The sequence below is a fragment of the Netta rufina genome, assembly GCF_964035555.1.
Source record: "Netta rufina genome assembly, chromosome: 1".
NCBI lineage: Eukaryota > Metazoa > Chordata > Aves > Anseriformes > Anatidae > Netta > Netta rufina.
In genome coordinates this window covers 2,981,071-2,994,695 of record NC_140123.1, presented here as the reverse complement: position 1 = coordinate 2,994,695, position 13,625 = coordinate 2,981,071, and the positions used below count along the sequence as shown (strand labels likewise).

At 43.3% G+C, this 13,625-nt stretch overlaps 1 protein-coding gene across 1 annotated transcript; it reads left to right on the top strand.

The window, feature by feature from the left end:
- Positions 1–404: 404 nt before the first annotated feature.
- On the top strand, positions 405–12,230 carry LRRC32 (leucine rich repeat containing 32). The gene is made up of 3 exons (XM_084287839.1): positions 405–487; positions 3,969–4,059; positions 8,618–12,230. Exons 2-3 carry the CDS (start codon positions 3,973–3,975, stop codon positions 10,553–10,555), a joined length of 2,025 nt encoding a protein of 674 aa, XP_084143965.1. The 5' UTR covers positions 405–487; positions 3,969–3,972; the 3' UTR covers positions 10,556–12,230.
- Positions 12,231–13,625: the final 1,395 nt, after the last annotated feature.

The following is a 13,625-nucleotide window of genomic DNA, read 5'->3' as shown; positions in this document are numbered from 1 at the left end:
ACCCCTCAGGAATGCAACTCACAGACACAAAACCCTAAAGTAAACACGCCGCCCGCACCGCGCACGCAGCTAAGCAATGGCATCGGCAGCGATAAGTCACTTATTCCCCGGGGCCTGATCCCGACAGCTTCTCTGGCAAAAATCCCCCCGTTTCTCAACGCCTGCGAGGACCTCAGGATGCCGCACAGTAGCTGAGTCTGCTCAGAGCACACAGCGGTGGCTAGGACCCAGCAAGAGCCTGGAGAGGAGTCCGGAGGAAGACGAGCAACTTAATTTAAAGCAGACACTGTCCCAAACAAGGTTATTTCCCTGAAAAATGTCTTCGGTCTGAAGTTATAAGTAAACCTCTTGGTGTCCTGAATGGGCGAACATGAAGCTGAAGAATAATTACCTAGGTACCAGGACTGAATTGCTGTTGGAGAGCTGGATATGCTTTTTAAAGACATGACAAGCAGCATATGGGAATGTGAGAAACCCTTGAAACAAGGTAAATGGGGGATATTTGCTCTTTTTAACCCTGAGGGCTCTAACATGGCAGCAAAGTGTCTTATGTAAAAAAACATCGGACTGCGGGGAGTTTGGTTTGTGTTTCATTTCTTCTCTCATGTTTAACGTCTCTTTGGCACGGGAGAACATCGCTGTTAATTGACTGAGCAGTAGCAGAAATTATCTTTGGGGGATATTTAGAAGGTGCTGCTGTTGTTAGCTACAAACAGGCTTAGTGTTGTAAAAGAGATGGAGGCATATGTTGCTCTGCAGTGGGAACTGGACAAATTGTGATTAAATCCTAACTCTTCCCTGCTTTTCAAATCTGTTTTGGGGGAAAATCACTGCCTTTGTCCTCCCATCTGTTAAATGGGTGTGCTGAACCTTTAGCTCTGCACCAGGTGAGGGTGGTGAGCAGCTGAGACCTGCAAAGAGAGCAGAGCCAAGGGAGCACAGCTGTGTGTCATGCTCCGTGGGATGAGGAGGGTCTAAAGGAGAAAATCTGGACAGGAAAACTCCTCAGCTGGACAGCTGAACACTGAAAACCACCTTGGGAAGGGAATCTCTGCGAGCATGGATGTGGTGTTGTACCACGAGGAGCAGCTTAACCTGCTCTGGACTCGGTCCATGTGGTTTCATATTTGGAGGAACACAGCACCAAGTCCTAGAGCTTGGGGGCTCCAGGGTGACAGCCACCTTAGGAACACCTTGAGGGACAGCATCCTAGCTTGCTGCAGCTCTGTCACCAATAACAAGGCTTTAAATCAAGTTCTTGTGTTCAAATGCATCCATTTCACAGTTGCTTTTTAAATTCATAGCTTAGGAAGTTTCAAAACATGTTTAGACCCTGAGTTGTGTCAAGGTCATCATTTAGGATGAAAAGGGATGACTTTTAGCAGTATGACAAGAGAAGAGTGCAGACTGCATGGGGCGCACACTGTCCAGCAGGGTGGTGTCCTGTTGTGGGTAATATCCATGGAGATTTCATCAGCTTAATTCATCGGACCTAAACAGAAATAATTTCCATTTGAAGGCTCTGAGTAAAGTCTGGTAATTTGCACATCATTGGTATGTCTGTCTTTTCTCAGTTTCAGCAAATCAGTACCCAAACAACAAACATCATTTTCTCCTCTAACCCCCAGGCTACTCCCCTTGCACAGAATCCCCAAGCACCCAACCTCAGAAACCTGGGCAATGAGAAAGAGAGGGAGAATGTCAGAGGCATTATAGATGGTGGTATCATCAATTCCTTCTTCCACCGGGTGATTTTGGAGTATTTTGCAAACAGTAATTTAAAAGGTTGACAATGAGTATCCTTGGTCTTGTTTTAGAGGTGGGGAACAGAGTTCTGATCCTGCTGCAGAACCCCAAAGACAAACTCCAAGTTCTTTCACCTTGGGCTCCCAGATCATTTTCTCTCACTAGTTATCTCCCTAAACTAGAAGGAATATACAATCTGAAAATAAAGCATTAATTAAAGGTCTAGACTTCTCCAGTCTCTCTCTTCCTAGTACACACCTCTTTTCTCTGGCAGTGAGGAGGAGGGATGCCTTGCTTCACTCAGAAGTTTATAGAAACGTGCCCAAATATGACACAGTGCTGTAACCTCATGGGAAAGCAGTGGAGGGTATGAGCAACCCACTCATTAGGTCTTGGTGATCATCTCCTTGGCAGAAATAGTTGTCCTGAGGTGGCAGGGCTGACCTGGCAGAACCCCCAGGAGACTTTATCCCATAGAGAACCCGTTGGCATTCCTGTTCAGCAGCTGCCAGTGCCGGCGATCAGCTGCATCCCTCAAACAGTGACTAAGCGGAGGGATCTCCACCAGCTGGGCGTGATCCCATCTCCTTCCAGCCTCATGATGCTCTGTGGGTGGAAGCTGCTGAGTAACGGTGCGTGGACGCCGTCTTTCGGCGCATGGGAGAATGAAATTGGCAAAACACTTGGGCCTCTCTGGATGCAGGTTTGCTCCTGGAAAGGTTTAAGAGCAGGGCTAGAGAAGCACTGCTGCCTGGCTTCCAGCTGGGGGCTGGTGCGTGTCTCACTGGCTCAGGACATCAGCAGGACCAGCTTTGATCTGCCTGCAAGAGGTTGTACAAATACAGAAAAGTTCAGCATTTTTGCAACAAATGGTGGCAGAAAGAGTTGATACCTGGAGCTCACATCAGTGGTGACTACAGCATTGATAAAATCTATTCACTTTAAATGAAACACAGTCCCTGTGCCTATAATTTCTCAATCTGCAAAGCAGAACTGCAACCACTTTGCCAGGGTCTGGAAGTCTGAATTCCTGCCAGATTTCTTTGGTTTTTCTTTGCCATCTTCAGCTACACAGAGCTGTGCTTAACTTGTGCATTATGTTGCTAATTCTTTTCTTTCTGTAAGCATCATATATTAAAAGGTAAATGAGTCTTCAAGATATTTGGGGCTGAACCTTAATGGCTTATACAAGTTGTTTGCAGCCTGAGACATACAGGTCTCCATCTCTTCCTGAAAAAGTCTTTAATTTCTGAATTAGCTGGTGTGATGTTGAAGTCTCATGCTTGAACTCAGAGACTTTATTAGGGCCCATTGACATCTCAGGGCAGACCCCTCAGAACTCATCGGTGTCCTTCTAGAAATGTGCTGTCAGGAATGCTTTCCCTTAGCCTCATTTCCGTTTTTCTCCCATTGCCCTCTTTATTCATTTTACAGTAATTTCTATGCTCTTTTCTGGAGTGCCTTGCAATCAGAGTTAAACTCTGATGAATCCTTTATTTGATGCAGATTTTGTGTCTGTCTCTCTTTAAGGCATCAGCTTTCAAATGTATTTAAAAGCTTGCCCATACCTGGGATGTGTAAAATGGAAGACTAACATTTGGACAAAAAGGTCTCAGTCCATTATTTATTTAAACTGTTTATATTAACACAACAAATCTGGATGCATGGTGACTAATGAGTGTGTAAAAGCTCTCTGACTGTGCTGGGATAAGAGGTGTGGAAACTGTTGTGGATGGAAATGGAAACTGATCCCAAATCTTGTTTCTGATTGGCATCCCTTCACTTTCATCAAGCCTTGGCCCCCAAAACTCCAGCCCAATTAAAAGCACCTGAGCTGCCTCTATGGGGAGAGACAGGTGCCTGTAGGAGGTCACTTTGTCTTTCTCCATAGCATCTGTCACTCTGCCCAGCTTGGGCATCTGTATTTCAGTGGGTGACATGGGTATCATCAAGCTGAAATCACATCAGAGCAGTCCTATGAGATTCCTTGGATCTTCCTTTCATGTCCTTGTGTAGATCTCTCTTTTTCCCACTTGGTTCAAAGAGACACAAATGTACATTTGTGGGTCATGCAAGCTGTAGGCTCAAAGATGGGTTAATTTATTGTACTGCATACATGCCTGTCTGTGCTTGGTGATGTTCTGGTGCCAGCTTTCACATGCACACACGAGATGACTGTGGGGTTGTGTCTGACACCTAACATAATTGCTTTTTCCCTGCAGAACCATGAAACTGTACATCGTCTTCCTCCTGGCAGTGGTGAACAGAGGGATCTCTAACTATCGGCCTGCAGAGGGGATGCCCTGTGAAATGGTAAGGATGCCTCCCTGCCCGGCACCGTGGGGTCCTGGTGAGGTTGGGACCCCATAGTTAGAGGCACTGCACAAATAATGACAGTTTCTGTGAACGGTCCTCCCCCAAAGACCAGTTGGCAGAGGTGGGCTTTGCTGGGTTAATGGATGCTCTGCAGGCTGTTCTTGTTCTTGTTCCCTTCCTCAATGTGGCGACAGCACATAAAGGGGAAAAAAGGGAAGTGTCATCGTCTCTATTTTGTTCTATGGAGAAGCTGGTTGAAAGAAATGTGACCTGATTTCCCCAAGAATGAACATGGATCCTATGACTGAGACAGAGAAGGAACTTAGACCTCATATCTACTCCTTTATACCAGGCCTAAGTTCTTTGTGCTTTAAATAAAGCTTCTGAGAAACACATCTATAGCAGCTTTTGTAATAATGGCAAGTCTGACCTCTGCCCTGACACAGCATTGCTGCCAGGGGTGTTGCACCTGACTTCTACTGGAGCTAAAAAAAGGTGACAAAGCCTCTGGCTCCTGTACAAAATTTGCTCCTTGAATTTTTGCAAGCACCTGGTACAATATTATAAATGTTATTCATAGCTGGACTTGCTCCTTTCCCTATTCAAGTACTGCTGACAGTAACAGGCCATTTAAAAATACTTATCTTCCTTTTTTTTTTTTTTTTTTTTTTTAATGTTGATGCTGTTTAGCACAAATCCTTGAGAATTTCCAAAATAGGGAAAAAAAAATAATTTGTGAGCTGTACACATCTCCCTTATGGGACTCATTCCATTCCTGCCCACCCTGCTGTATTGCTGCACTTCCTGAATTCCAGAGAAATTAAGACCTAGTATATATAAAAAGATCTTGGGAAGGTGACTGGATAGCTCAATTCGTTGGCTGTTAAGGGGAGACTGATGAAACCGCTGTAAACATGACGACTTGGGTCCCATGTATCATAGTCACATGAATGCCGGGCGAGACATGCAATAATCCGAGCAGATTTCGCCCCGTCCCATTTCTTGATGGGTCACAGATCAGGCTGATTGCAGAGAAGTAAACACATGCTTGTTTCCACCACTCCACTGTAAACTGCTTCCAGCAGGCCCACTGCACAGGCCAAAAACCCCAGGCTGTACGCAATGAGGCTGGGATAAATTTGGCCCCAACTGAAAACACGCTGCAGCTGGGGGCTGGGATGCTCATCTGGTATAAATTAACAGCTCAGCATTGCTAAAGTCAGTGGGGTTTTGCTAGTCCTCATTCGCTGAGTGTTTGGTCCAATGGAGGGAGGAGGGTGTAAATCCAAACACATTTCCACGCAGCTTAAAGAGGCTGCTGGGTTAGCTGATGGGTCCGCTGGGACTCCTACTTAGTTCACAGGACGATTTTTCATCACAGCCTCACTGTTTTACACATTACTTTCCCTCTGGTGACACCTTTAAAATAACAAAGGCTCAGAAATGGAAACTTTCATCCCAGGTCTCCTGAAAGAGGCATGGGTGAGAAACCTGTACCCTTTGTCATTGGCATCCTTGTTGGTGAACCAGTCTTGTAGAAGAGGTTTTAGGGGGTAAAATGTCCCTACTGGGCTCTGACACCAAAGTGAGCTGCACCGATTAAACAAGTCATTACCTATTTACTGAGCCAAAGCAACTGCTGGCCAACTATTTGCAAGACACGAAGCCACATGCAAGCGAAAGGTTTTCAGAAAATTGTACAACCTTGTGTCAAGGTTGTGAAAGAACATACACATAGTGCTTATCCTGGGTCAGTCCATTCGAAATACCTGGGGAAATTGCTCAGACTTTGTTGCTCAGCCAAGCTTCCACCTGGGCAGCTTTTCTAGAGAACAGACACGGACACCTTGCAAGCACAAGCTCTCCCCAGGTATCTCCAGCCCAAATTCTTTGGTTCATAAAACTGCTGATATGGGAGCAAAAGGGCTTGGATCCAGCTGCTTTGTTAGCAGAGCTGTTGGTAAGGTGGGTGACAACTTCCACCCAGTGATGAGCTGGGAAGAACCGGAGGCAGAATTCAGATGATGCTCAACTTCTGAGTTGTTGGGTCATATTTCCACTAGCATCTGAATGGAGCCAGACACTGTGTGACCAAATGCTCTTGCCAATGGCCTTTAATCAAACCGGTGACAGCACCGACTGAGCTGATGAGGTGGGAACATGAGACCAGCAAAAGCTTCGTTTCCAGCCTCAGGCTGCCAGCCCATTGAGCTGTGGGGTGAGAAGGAGAGATGCACAGGCAAACAAATGCTGTTTGCTCAGTCCCACTGAGAAGTGCTTCATCTTCCCTTCCTAGTGCTGTTGAGATCGAAATTCATGCAGTTTGAGCCTGGAGGGAGAAAAGATGGTGCAGAACAGACTCGATAAGAAAGTCAGCGATTATCAAAATAGTCAGTGAAAAGGAATGAAAATCATAAAAAAAAAAAAAAAGGGGGGGGGGGGAAATGTTGTAGGAACAAATGGCAGACAGTGGGAGATATGGATTTTATCAGACCCTTTTATCGCTAGGAGGGTTCGGTGCAAGCAGACTGAAGGCCCAATCCTGCAAGATACGTGGTGGATTGGGACTGACCTCTCTTTCATGGACTTTGATGGAAATGGGCCAACTGGTGCTGATGGGCATTGGACCAGGCTTCAGTGCAGGGTGCTCAGAGGGAGCAGAGGGTGCTCAGTGCTTGTTGAGATGTGGCTTGAGGTGTGGGAAGAGATCTGGCATCTGCCTTGGGCTGCAGAGGCTGCTTCTTTTTCACTCTGGATGTGTGCATCTTTTTGGCTTCTCCCTCTTCCACAAATGGAACAAGAAGACCATTCCTGATCTGTTCTATGGGGCTCTGGGCTTAGCCCAGCTCTGTATGTGTTTTAGCTCAAAATGAGCAATTTGAAACTGGTTTTGCAGGCAAGAAATAATGGCTGGAAGAAGTCAGAATATTCCCTCCTCTCCTTTTCTAATTTGTTTATTTTTGGGAGATCTGAAAGAGCTGGTTAGAAAAAAAAAAGAAAAAAGAAAAAAGAAAAGAAAAAAAAAGCGTGGGTTCAACTTTTGATAAGCCATTATTTCAGATCTTTGGAGCAGCTTGGGTATATCTAGAGTTTAGATGAGCACTAATATTTTTCTGTCACATTTTTATGTATTTTCAAAAACTCACATGATGCAAAAGAGAGAGTTACAAAATGCTGACTATTGCCCCACTTCTCACAAACAGACCTGCCACTTCATTCACCTAGAAGTTCACATGAAGCAGATGGTTTATAATATATATATTTTATTTTAATGTTTCTGTAATGTCTGAAAAGCTAATACAAAACTTTGCGTCATGGAATCTGGATTCCGCTTCTTTGCAAAAGTTAAGATTCAGCCAAATTTTTCTCTCTTTTCTTTCTGATCTTTCTACAAACAGTACATGACCCGGTCACCCATATACATTCATAACAAGAGTTTCCTTTCAGTAAATTAAATGCTGCCTAAACCTTTCACATTCCTCTTCTTCCTGCTGCTGTAAGTTCTTCCTAACAGCAAAATACAGCTTGACATTTATGCAAGGATGATTATCTTCATGTTTCCAGTGTTCCTTATGAACACACACTCCAAATTTTGCTTTGGACACAGACTCAGTCCAAGCTGCAATTGAACAGACATGCATCGAGGAGACGAATTTGATGAATAGATGAGTTTTTCTTCACTCTAGTGCTTAGAAGTGAACAGAAAAAGTGTGACCCTCACTTCACATCACAGCCTTTTTCCCTTAAAAAGCTGGCTTTACATGATATGTCTTCCCTGTTGCACTGGGAATGTCTTGTATGGATGGCTTATGGGGATGGAGCATATGGATGGAGCATAAAGCATGTGTGAGAAGATAGGAAATGTTGCCTTGGGAAAAGGATAAATATAGATGGTAAAAACAGGAAGAGTTTAGAGGTTTGCATCAGAAGTTTTTGAGTAGTTGAATGACGCATTTGTTTGCGGATGCATTGCTTACCTATGCCATGGCTAAAGAAAGGCACAATCAAATACCTGAGTGGTATGACTAACAAGGAGAGATCCCACAGTTTGTACCATAGGATCCTTATCTTTCCGTGTCCTTGGTTTGAAACTATGCTGCCAACAGAGAGGAGCTTTTCAAAGCACTTATTACTATTGCAAGTGGAGTTTGCAGAAACTAATCGAGTGATTTAGGATGAAGCTGAGAAAAGCAAATATCAGGAAAAAAAGAGTGTTTGATTGCAATGGAAAGAGGGGAAACTCCTTCACATGGGACTATTAAAATAAGCCTGGGAGAAAGGTATAAAAAGGAGAATGTATAGTAGGTATCTCTTGCAGGTAGCAGATACAACTCTACTGGGCTTTAAAATGAAATGCGTGCTAACTGTTATAGCTGTGGAGAAGTATTAGGAGGACTGTGTTTGCTGTCTGAATGCTCAAAAAAATAATAATGTGATCAGTGTTTCAGGAGAAGGATCTAATTGACTGTTGAATGCTATTTTCTTTACATTTAATGCAAATATATTTTTCCTTTGTCAGGTGATGACCCCTTTTCTCTCTTTCTTTTTCTGGCAGACAAACTTGCAGGCATTTTGCCACAACAAAGACCTTCGGCAAATCCCTCATGAGTTCCACTCAAACATAAACAAAATCGATCTGTCTGGAAATCTGATACAAAGGATCCTTGAAATGCCATTACCATTCTATACTTCTCTCCAGTGCCTGGATTTAAGCTCTAACCAGATAAGCTTCATCGCGCCTGGAGTCTTTGCACACATGACAAGTTTGCTGGAAATAAATTTAGCCAACAACCACTTATACGAGCTCGCTCAGAATGGGACAGAGGGGATCGGACTTTTACCCAAGGTGGAAATACTGGACTTGTCTCACAACAGCCTCTACAACGGGATGGCTGAGTATTTCATAAAGCAAGCTCCAGCACTGCGGTATCTTTCCCTGGCAGACAACAGTATTATAATGATATCGCACAAAATGTTTCAGGGTTCTCCAGGTCTTGTGGAGATAGACCTTCAGAGCAATATCATCATGGAAATAGAGGAAGGTGCTTTTGAGTCTCTAGTGAATCTTTCCAAACTCAATCTCTCCATGAATTCAATTACTTGCATCTCTGATTTCAACCTCAGGCAGTTGGAGATACTTGACCTTAGCAGAAATAGCATCGAGTCCTTCCACACCACAGAGTCGGATGATGAGTATAGCTTAAGAATTTTGGATCTGAGTGAAAACAAACTACTTCGCTTCCCTGTCTTCCCCCTGGTGAACAAGCTGGTAACTCTGAATTTATCAAAGAATTTAATTCAGCTCAGTACTGAATCCTCTCATAATAAAATGGACTATATGGAGAATGACTGGCTAGAAGCTTTTCTTCTTCTTGATCAGAAGCAAAGTAGAAACAAAAGTTCTCTTAATTTATCCCAACTTGTGTATTTAGACTTAAGCTATAATGAAATCAAATCAATCTCGAATGAATTCTTTGAATCAATGTTGTCCCTCCACACCCTTAATCTCAGTAAAAACTGTCTTCAGTCTTTTGCAGTAACTTATGACAGTGCATTGATCTCCCTAACCATCCTTGACTTGAGCTACAACTCTTTGCAGAACCTTCTCCTGGACTCTGTCACGCTGTCGAATTTGAGGGAGCTCTACATTCAAAACAACCATCTTCAGACCCTGCAATTTGATATCTTCTCAAGCCTTCCTAGCCTCAGACTGCTTAATCTACAGAGCAACAACATCAGTCTTTGCAGCATGTACTCAGGACTAGCTAAGCAGAGACTTGCTGGGGAGGAGAGTGGTTGTGTGTCATTCGTTGATTCTCCTGCTCTTCAGTACTTGTACCTAGCTGACAACATGCTGAGCATCCTGCCAGCGTACACTTTCTACAAGACTTCTCTGATTGCTTTGGATATCTCCATGAACCCAGGCCTGAAAATTGAAGTTAAAGCACTATCAGGACTGGAACGGTCTCTTGAATACTTGCATTTACATGGCAATAGCCTGATAGAATTAAATATTGACTTGCCTTGCTTCAGTCACCTGAAACACTTAAATCTCTCCGAAAATCAGCTGAATTGGCTGCCTAGGTGGGGTAGCGACTCTCCACTGGAAGTTCTGGACCTACGGAACAATAGGTTTAGTTCATTACAGAACAGCAATATTTTAGCATTAGAAAATTCTCTTAAAAACTTGTATCTCACTGGTAACCCACTCAATTGCTGTGGAAATATCTGGCTCTCATCGATGATCCAGAACAAAAACGTCCACATCCCCAATGCAGAGCACTTAATGTGCCAGCACACTCAGAACTTCGGGTACCAGGAAGAAATGCACATTGGGAACATTAGACCAGAAGACTGTGAAAAAGAGGATCTAAAGAAAATCAACTTCCTTATTATATTAACATTTGTGCTGGTTTTGTCCGTGATCATCATTGGAGTGGGTTCATTTTTTTGCTTCCGCAGGCAGAACTTCAGCCATCAGTTTAAAGCATAGCACGCAGATTGCCTTGAAAACCGAATAAATCAGGTGCTACACTGTCGGTGTGTAGAAATGAAGGGTTAAATTCTCCTCTTTGATTTTTAACTGTGGATTTTAAGACAGTTTCAAAGCGCCCCTGAACTATACCACTATAGAGTTCTGGGTTGCAGGGACTAAAAGGAGAATTTGCCATGTTTTGTACTTGCTTTATTCACAAGCTGATCTGCCTAAAAAGTTTATAGAGTGGTAGAAGAGGCCCCCTGTAAAGCCCTGTTGTTGTGAGGGAGGTGAAATTTAAGATACTTTGTTGATGTCATCTTCATAAAAAGGCTTCATGTAAATTGAGTGATGTAACTGAATCACTTTTTTATGACGACATCAGCTTAGTAGAAAAGTGCTGCACCTCCATGAGATATGTCACCTTGCACTGAGATTTATTTCTTTCCTATCAGGTTAGAAATAACACCTCCAAAATGTTGAACTGAAATCATAAAATCTGGCACCAGGGCAGGCTAAAACATGATCTTGCACTGTTTGAAACTGTTTGAAAATCTCCCTGGAGTTCCAAAGCAATGAGAATTCAGCTAAGTGAGCAAATCACATTTCGTGTCAGATGTGCTCATGGTGATCATTTAGAAAAACCATGGCTGACCATGGGAACCACAGACCTTAGTGGTAGCAAACTCTGTGGACATCTTCCTTTGCTTGTAGTATGTTGCTGCAGCCATTGGGGCAAGACATGGGGGGAAGATGAGATTAATTATACTAGTCTTGGCACTTAACACCCACCAGGGGTGTAACAGAAATCTCAGGTGTGAAGCAGCTGCACTAAATGTTACCCAGACCTGCTCAGAAGGTCACAGGTCCACAGTTCAACTCAAAGAGGAGAAATTTGCCCCTCACGTGCAATACATATTTAACTGGGTTTAATGTGAAGAAATTCATCTCTGGGGTGAGCGCTTTCTAAAAGAAGTCTTAGAGAATGAATTTCAACCAGCTAACATTGGACTGAAATGTTTATATTTCTAAGGAAAACTGTTGGGAATTCACTGCATACAGATACATTTCAATGCAAAAAGATAACATATCTATTTTTAAAGTTCACAGGAGGTTAGGCAGGCAAAACACGTTTTAAAGATACAAACATGAAGCAAGATACAGGGAACCGAGTCCTGGGCCATTATTCAGATCAGAGGTCCACTATCTCTCCCTAAAAAGAGATTATGACAGAGAGGACTGGTTGCAAGAACAAGTCTGTAGATCCTCTTTCTGTGATGGGTTTGACACAACCGACCCATTGAGTCACTAAAAGCAGGCACTGACATATGTTATGTCCCGTATCTGATAGCAGATTCACCCTTTTGAAGTGAAGAGATGCTCACCAACAGTGGGAACCTGACCTACTGACGGCATCCAGTGGCTTTGAAAGGAGCTGTGTCAGGTTTTCCGATAATGCCAGGAACTGTACATTTAGGCACATAAGAGAAATAGAAGTCAAACCCAAACCTGTCCAGGTAAATAACTCAAATTGCTGCTCCACTTCTGTTTCTTCCAGCTAGTGAATGTCAAAATTAACACACTACAAAAATGGTGTATAGTTCTATTTTTCAAGCAGATATGTAAGAAACTGGCTGGTAGATTTTGTTGTGGGATTTTGTACAATAAAAACACCTTTGGATTTTGTAAAATACACAGGGATGTGAATATATTAAAGCACCAGCTTGGAATACTCCACAGATGAAAGCAATGTCTTCCATTTTTTTCCTACGTTGTTTAGACTCCACCTTAGGTCTATAATGTCTTGTCCCAAAGCAGGGACAGCTGGCATGTACTTTGGAGGGCAACCAGTGAACATCAAGATCTACTGAAGAGGTAGGCAAGTGGTGTTGAAATAACTCATGTACATGACCAGTCAGCAGCACCAGGACCTGGTCTAACATTTTAATATGAACCAGAGAATAAAAAACATATGAATCAGACAATCACAGGCTGGCTGAGGTTGGAAGGGGCTTGTAGAGCTCATCTGGTCCAACCCCCTTGCTCAAGCAGGGCCAGAGCGGGTTGCCCAGGACAATGTTCAGACGATGAAAAGTCAATGGAAGCCAACGCTGTGCCTTGGATCAAGCTCTGTCTCTTCTAGGAGAAAGTTTGCACAAGCAGCTATCTTGGGGCTTAGTTGGAAGCCAGATGCTGAAGTCTGCAAGCTTTTCCTTTGGTATGAAAGCAAGCTTCACTGTATGCCCAGACATGGGCTAATTGAGCCATACTCCAAATTCATGCCTTTTGTGTCAAGCACAGAAAGATTATATCTCCTTCTGAGAGCCAGTATTAGCTTGGCTGCCATGACTAGAATTAGTTAATAACCTGACGACAGAGCCAAACCCATTTAATTAACAGTTTTAACACTGCTTTTGTTTGGCTCTACCAAAAGGAAGTGCTTGTTATTACTAAACATCTGGGACTAATTAGACTTCTATTGACTTCCATGGGAGCAGAAACAGCTTTCTCGAGGAATAAGTCCCAGGAGTAACATGCAGCATGGCTCATTTGGATTTCTCTGTTAGCAGCATAAGCAGCCGAGAAGTGACATGAGCCTGCTCTGGCCTGCTTGGTTATTTTAAACAGGATGAGGAGCATGAGGGAAAGGAAATATGAATAAAGGAATGAGGAGAGGGAAAACAATGAGAAATGAAAAATTTCCACACTCTTATTCCTCAAAATAGGGGATACACCTATATTAGCCCCAAATGTTGAAGCCCAAATACCAAAGTGCCTGATCCTACATCAAATGTAGCTGTTACTCACACCTTACACGTCTTCCCAACACTTAACCACATCATCCTAATAGGTTGAGAGGATATAGGCAGCTTGGGCTTTGATTTTGTAACCTCAGTTTGCACCCTCATGCATTGCTCTTTCATAAATTCCCTGCAACAACATCTGCTAACTCAAGGGGAGTTTATGCTACTCAGCCAAGAAATTTCCTTCTGGGATTCTGAGATGTGTAGCACAGCATGTGCAGTATGTGGGATTTATACAACCAACACTGTATAAACTTTATATATATTATTTTTTCATGCAGCAA

Bases quoted from the DNA above. Each gene is read 5' to 3' on its own strand.
- LRRC32 (XM_084287839.1), top strand. From the start codon at position 3,973: ATGAAACTGTACATCGTCTTCCTCCTGGCAGTGGTGAACAGAGGGATC. The intron at 4,060-8,617 runs GTAAGGATGCCT...TTTTTCTGGCAG, and splicing joins AGGGGATGCCCTGTGAAATG to ACAAACTTGCAGGCATTTTG.